We start from the raw sequence: 7,513 nt of genomic DNA on the forward strand, positions 1-7,513 counted from the left end.
CTGTATTTTGTTTCCATATATGGGAAACTTGTGTGCTGAAGCTTTGACTATAAAGGGGTTTGTAACAGGTCAGTAGGCAGAGAGATTTCTTGCACACTCTCTCCTGGTGGTCATCAGAATCTTTTGATAAACATCTGTCCAATCAACACTTTCTTCTAAATTTATTGTGAAGAGTTTTTCCTTCCTCACATGCTTGTGCTTGCAGATATATATTCTGCTTCTGTAGATGAGAGGGATACTGGCTGCCTCTTATTAGTCCAACTGATGACTCCTCCTCCATAATAGAACAGATACCCATTAGTAGATATTTGGTCTTCTCTGTCTTCAGCCCTGTTTGCATCCATAAAGTCCACCAGTCTGGGATTACTGTTTACAGGTAGTATATATTTCAGATCTGCAGTTCCCTTTAGATCTCTTGCTGTCCGATATATATTTGTTGCATTAACTTTTCTGTACATTGCTGCTGTTGCAATGTCTGGTCTTGTTATAATTGATATGTACACTTCCATCTGTGATTGTCAGGAATGCTTTGATTTGGATTCCTGCATTAAGCAGAGGGTTGGACTTGATGGACATAGGCCCCTTCCAACTCTACTGTTCTATGATTCTATGATTCTGCTACATTGGCTTCTGTCAGCCCAAAGTGTTCTGTCGGGTCCATTATCTTCTGTTTCTGGTTAATGAAGAAGCTTCCATTTTTTCCCCTTTCCATTTTCCGCCTTTCCATCTGTATTCCAAGATATATATATATATATATGAACATAATTGTGATTAACCAAACATAGGTTTTTATTATATTAACAAAACGTTTCAGCTTCCGCCTTCATCAGCTGCCAACATACAAATGCTGTTACCAAGGTGGCAGTTATAGAGCTTTGAGGATGGAATGCTCAGAGGGGCTTTTTTTGCAGAAGCTAAGTAGTGGTGGTACTGTCCTCCAGGTTCAGGCCATGTGGTGCCAATGTGTCCAAAGAGTAAATCCAAAAGTTCTCCCTTTTAGTCAATATATATATATATCTTCCTCAATGTCTCCATATAGGAAGGATGTCTTTACATTCACGTGTTGAACCTGCATGTTCCTTGAGGTGGCAATACTGAGGAGTGTACTTATAGAAGTGTATTTGACCACAGGTGCAAAAGTTGCATAATCACCATACTTTTTGGAGCATCTCTTAGTAACTAGCCTAGCTTTGTATTATTATTTATGTATTTATTTATTTGTTACATTTATATCCTGCCTTTCTTTCACTATGGAACCCAAGGTGGCATACAGGTAGGTCCCAGACAGTCTCCGATCCAGGCACCGACCAGACCCAGACCTGATTAGCTTCAGCAAGGTGGTGGCCTCATCTGCCTTCAGACCACAGCCTGGGACCATAGCATTGGATATCCCTTCTGCACCTCGTTTGGTTGTAAAGACCCATTTACATGCAATGGTCTTTCTCCCTTTTGGTAGCTCTGTAAGAGGCCATGCTTTTTCTTCTGAAGAAATTCTATTTCTTTTCCAGCAGCTTCAAACCATTCGTCTGTCTCAGTATGTGGCATTCCTTCTGTGTCTAGTCAATTGGAAGCCTTTGGTGTCTCATCCACTCTGGTTAGAAAAGATAGTCTATTAGATGCCATCCCATAGCTAGGTCTGCTAGAGGTTCTCACCTCTTGATCAGCTCTTGCACCCCCCTTCTTGCTCAGGTTCACTTGAAGGTTCAAAGGTCACAGTGTTTTCTTGCTCTGACTGCTACACTGTTTCTTCTCCTGTTGGTATGTCTAGCTTGATTTCTGTTATTTTACTGGTATTTGGTCTTTGCCTTTCATCAAGGTATGCAATACTACACACCCCAATTATTTCTGTAGTAGGATCAAGTATTCTGTGGCCTTTGCAGCCCAATTCATAGCCAATAAATATGCCTTCTTCACTTCTGCAATCTAGTTTGCCTCATTTTTCTTTGTGAATGTAAGCATACACCTTAGATCCTAACACTCTGATATGCCTTACACTTGGTTTGGTTCCATTCCACAAGTAGGTTTCTTCTAATTTCTAACACGGTTCTATTTTTCTTTTTTGACATTCCACTTTGTTCTGGGGTATAAGGATTTTTTTCCTCATGTTTAATGCCTTGTTCCTTTAGGCATTCTTCAATATCTTTTCATAAGTATTCACCACCATTGTCGGTGCACAGAGACTTGATTTTTCTCCCAAATTACTCTCTATGGTCACATGCTCTTTAAACTTTTGTAACACTTCATTTTTCTCTTGTGGGAGGTAAATGTAGACATATCTTGAAAAATCGTCTATAAAGTAAGGAACTAAACATTCCTTCCTGATGCCATTACAGGTAGGTTCACAGATGTCACTGTGGATTAAATCCAGGTGTTTTTCTGATTGCACTTCATTGGCGGCATTTGCTTTAACACAATAAACCCACCTGAACTCAAATTTGCATATTTTATGTCTAAATTCATTGTTAAATTGTCTTTCACAAGTTTTGAAATGCTTTCAAGATTAATATGGCCAATTCTGTGATGCCACAAGCCCATGCAGTCTTTAGGAAGACACTCTTTAGTAGCCTTAGCTTACTGTCTCACACAGTCTACTTCATAAAGGTCTTCATTACTTAAAACCCCTCTCATAAGTAGTTCTCTGCCTTTGAATACATAACAACAATCTCTCCTACAGAAAACTCTGCATCCTTGCCTTGTGGCTGTTTTCACACTCATTAAGCTGTTCTGTAGAGATGACACATAGTAAGCTTCAGGAATGCACACCTCACTGGTGTTCTTTTCATCCAGTTTGCATTTTAAATGGACTGTCCCTTTTACATATATAAATATGTTGTCAATCAGTAAGATAAATTGGGACTTTACAATCTATATCTATATATGAGAATACATCCAAATTGTTGAAGAAATGTGATGTTGCCCTAGTGTCTATGTAAGCCTTGTTGTGGACTTGGTTTGAGTCAACTTTACATTTTTTTTTTCTTTTGCAGTACATACGTTATTTCCTTTTCCAAAATTATTTCATGGAGAGGCATCCCCCTTTACTTTGTATTTTAGTCTTGCTGACTCATTTCCTTGGAATTTGCCCTTAAGGGGTTTTCTTAGGCAAGGGCTATAGCTATTCCAATGCTAATTATTTCCACAAAAGAAACAATGCTTACCTTGAATCAGTCTGTAGGCTTGGTTTTTAATTTCCTCACTCTGTATATGGTTTCTTAGATTAAATTCTTGTAAAACTTCCTGGTCAAAACTCAAAGTTACATTTTCCTAACTCAATGTAAATTAATTTCTTCACATTCTGGAGGCAAAGTATTGAGCAAAAGGTCAATCTTAGCTGCCTCAGGTAAATTTATCTTACTCCATATGAAAGAGCTCAAATGCTCTGATAGATTATTTGAATCTTTAAGCCTCTTGTTACAGAGATTTAGCATCAAGGAAACTTATTAATTGTGTTTTGTTGAAAAAACTTGTCTCAGCTGTTCCCATATTTCCCTTGCTGTTTGCTTATCTTCAACATGGTAAATTAAACTATCACTTAAAGCTAGAGATGCTGTTTGCAGCATCACATTGTTTCTTTCCAGACACCTCTGGCCATGGGCTAACCCCAAAGTATTCAGCAGCATTTTTATGTGAAAGGACCATCTTCTTTGAGTCATTTAACAGTTCAGCGGCATCAGACCTCCTAGAAGATTAAGAAGTAGCCATCCTTTCTTATCTAATCTGTCTGTATAACAGGCTCCACAGAATCCTTTTTCCTTTTCCTTCTATAAATTTCAAATATCTGGGCCTATAACCAGAGCTTGGATAAGATACTTTCTTAAACTACAACTTCCATCAGCCCCAGCCAGCATGGCCACTGGATTGGGCTGATGGGAGTTGTAGTTCAAAAAGTAACTTTTCCAAGCTCTACCTATAACCCTATCAAGAAAGTTGCTTTGTGCAGCATTAAAGTAGTAAAATAAAATAAAAAGACTGGTGTTTATCTTAAACACGATAAACTCATTTTATTAAGGAAGTACACAGGGATAGGAAAGCCTACGCTTCTACACTAGCTGAATTCAAGAGGGCAGGGAGAGAGAGAATTGTGAGAAGTTGTAGGAGAAATTGGAAGTGATGATAGTCCTAAGGATATCAGTCTCACCAATCAGAGGCATGCTTAAATTTGAGGAAAGTAACAAAGAAAGAATTCAAGCAGAGGCCCTTTCAACTAACTATATTCATTCCCCCTAATGGTCAATAGATTCAGAGCACACAACAAGAGAAAGCATTGATTGAAATGAAACTTCCAACATTTCCCCAACACTCCAGTAGGACGATTGAGTGGAATTGCCTTCTGAGACCAACCTTCCAATAAGGACCTGAGGCACCATAACACTGGGTTTTCCAGTCCAATGCATTCAAAAGAATGCCATTGTCATTGGCATCAAAAGACACAGAGAGTTCCAGGAATGCCAATATTGCAAACTGACTAAGGTGTTATGTCATAATTGAGTTTATTTATAAATACACAAGTCAAGCATAGATGAAGGCACATAACTTAAATACTGCAACAGCAAATTCCTCTGAACCCCGTTAAGATCTCCAGAAAGAGGCAGGCAGAACCCCAAAATGCTTAAACCCCCAAAACTCACATCTTCCTATATGTGCATGTCTCACATCTGAATTCAAACTGTAGTTGTTATTGGTTCTTTTCCTCACTTACATAGATTATATCACTCTTGTTTAAAGGAAGGAAAAATATGTCTTTGCCATGTACAGAAGACTTAAGGAAGATCCAGTTATTGAAAGCAATCAGTCATTCCTAAAACAAAAAAAGAGAAGGTACTGACAAACCTTGCCCTTTGGGTTTCATGTACCCCCTTTTCTCCACTAGTTTCACAGCTTATTAAGGAGATCCAATGAACCCATCCTACATAATGAAAGAAAATGTGAGGGGGGCTATGGAGAAATATGGGCTAAGCCTGTACCCCACTCCCAGCATTCACCATGACTACATTGTCCATCATCTGTGTGTTTGGTTGGCATGTGAAGGGGCTCCATGAGCATACTGATATACATGTGCCAAGTTCCTCTAAAGAGGGAGGGGGCACTAGTGGGTTTATCAGAAATCTAGTTCAATCTTCAATGTCTCAAGTATATTGATAAGGGATGAGCAAAAAGAAAAAAAATCTTTTAGCTTTGGTTATATTTAATGTGTCATTTCAGGGTTTGACACAATATTCTGTATGTATCATTTTAGAATTAGTTTTACGTGACCAAATATATGCATTTGCATGGACTTCAACATTCTGACCATAAACAAGAATTTAGGCAGGAACACATTTGATCAATGCTGCAGCAAGAAGGAACTGGTTTAGTCCTGCCTTATTAGTAAGAGTTTACTATAGTGAATTGCTGAATTCATTTATTCAGGGGAAAGGAAATGAACCCCTCTTATCACTCCACACTCCACTCACATCCACAAAGTTCCCCGAAACTTTTCCTAATCATATCAATAACCACTGGGTAATAGAACATCTTTTCGTAATGCTAGGTATTTGGTAAAATGTCCACTGCATTCCTTTAGAAGAAGTGCACACAAGAAGCTCAGTGTCACAAAGATAATGGGGCAGGAAGGGAAAGCAATCTGTTTCTCTTTGTGCAGAATCACTTCACAGTGTTCACAATTGAGTGTGCTACTGCTGTAGGCACTGCCCAGACAATGCCTTTGCAACCATCACCTTTTCACTGAGGTCTGTTGAAGACTTTAGCCCTACTGAAGTATGGATCCTCCTGTACTAATGATGTATCTCTGTGCTTTAGATCCTTGGAAGACCAGGATTCTAAAATATGCAGTGAGCCTCCATGATTCCAGCCACAGATCACACTGTGCTGCCCAACATGACCTGTGGTTATCCAAAGCTTTCTAAACCCGACTCGACCCTGTACTTGGATCCCTCCAAAGCACCTCAACTCAGTTTGAGACTCAGCTGAATCTGGTGCACAGCCTCAAAATTTACATAGCACAATAGCTGAAGGTCACTATTTATGTGGTCTCAAACTCTCCCAATACAAAAGTCAACAGATTCTGGAACGATAAAGCCAAGTTTTGCCTCCTTACCTGGTTGAAGTATTTTTATTTGTTTGTCTTTACTTTCTTCCACATAAAGGACGGTAATTAAGCAAACCCAAGATCCACAGTTACACATAAAAAGAGGACACAGCAGCTAATAGCTTTGCTAGGGCAACCTTGATCTCTTTGTTTCTCATGCTATAGATAATTGGATTTAACATGGGTGGAACAAAGGTGTATATCATAGTTAATGCCAAATCCAGATCAGATGGAGTATTAGAAGGAGGTCTCAGATAGGCAAACCATATAGTGAATACAAATATAGAAAACACAATGAGGTGTGGCAGGCAGGTGGAGAAGGCCTTTTTCCTGCCCTGGACAGATGGGATTCTCAGCACTGCAGTGAAGATCAGCACGTAAGTTACAATGGTGAAGACAAAACACCCAAACTCTATAGTCACACCGATTGCAAGAATGACAACTTCAGTTAAGTATGAGTCAGAGCAGGAGAGTTTTAGCAATTGTGGAATATCACAGTAGAACTGATTGACCATATTGGAGCAAAAAGTGACAGAGAAGGTACCTCCAGTGTGCATTACCCCATAGAAAAGGCCAATGATCCAAACACCAGCAACCATATGTGTGCAGGCTTGCCTGTTCATCACCATTTCATATCGTAAAGGATTGCAAATTGCAACATACCGATCATATGCCATAACAGTGAGGAGAAAGATATCAGATACTGCAAAGAAGACAAAAGAGAAAACTTGAGCCACACATCCAAAATAGGAAATGTTTCTGGTATTGTTGAAAGAATTGGCCATGGCTTTGGGTATAATGACAGAAACAGAGCCAAGGTCCTGGATGGCCAAGTTCATCAGGAAGAAGTACATAGGTGTGTGTAGGTGGTGGTCAAAAGTGACAGCAGCGATGATTAGAAGATTTCCTGTTACAATTGCTAGGTACAATATGAGGAACAGAAGAAAGTGTAGAATCTGCAGTTCCCGAATTTCTGAGAATTCAAAGAGCAGAAATTCATAAAAGGAGGATCCATTATCCATATTTAGAAATGTATGACTAAGATGCTTGCCAGCTCTGGAAGAATGCAGAAAGGAAACTGTTAGCTTTGTAGCCTAATTTACCAACAAATATTTACTTAATTTCGGAGAAACTTGGAGGAGGAGGAAAAAAGGGATAAAAATATGGTCTTGGTAAATACTTTGATTCTTCAAATTAATTTTTATGTCAGGAGTACTCCTTAGCTAAATACCCTTTATAATGAAGCCCTCAGTTACCAGAGAATGGGACTCTAGAATAGGACTCTTGTTCAGGAGTTGGGGAAATTTGGAGGTGACATAATACAAAATTTGTAATTGACGCTCTCCAACATTACTGCAACACTCTTTCAGTGAAGAAGGGCTTTTTTCAGTGTTATGAAGTTTCTTATATCTTATGAACTTCAAG

The 7,513-nt window shown here is 39.0% G+C and overlaps 1 protein-coding gene across 1 annotated transcript; it reads right to left on the reverse strand.

Moving 5' to 3' along the window:
- Window positions 1-6,177: 6,177 nt before the first annotated feature.
- Window positions 6,178-7,110, reverse strand: LOC133367778 (olfactory receptor 14A16-like). Its single transcript, XM_061591880.1, has one exon. It carries the CDS (start codon window positions 7,108-7,110, stop codon window positions 6,178-6,180), a length of 933 nt encoding a protein of 310 aa, XP_061447864.1.
- Window positions 7,111-7,513: the final 403 nt, after the last annotated feature.

The sequence above is a fragment of the Rhineura floridana genome, chromosome 11 (genome assembly GCF_030035675.1).
Source record: "Rhineura floridana isolate rRhiFlo1 chromosome 11, rRhiFlo1.hap2, whole genome shotgun sequence".
Taxonomy (NCBI): domain Eukaryota; kingdom Metazoa; phylum Chordata; class Lepidosauria; order Squamata; family Rhineuridae; genus Rhineura; species Rhineura floridana.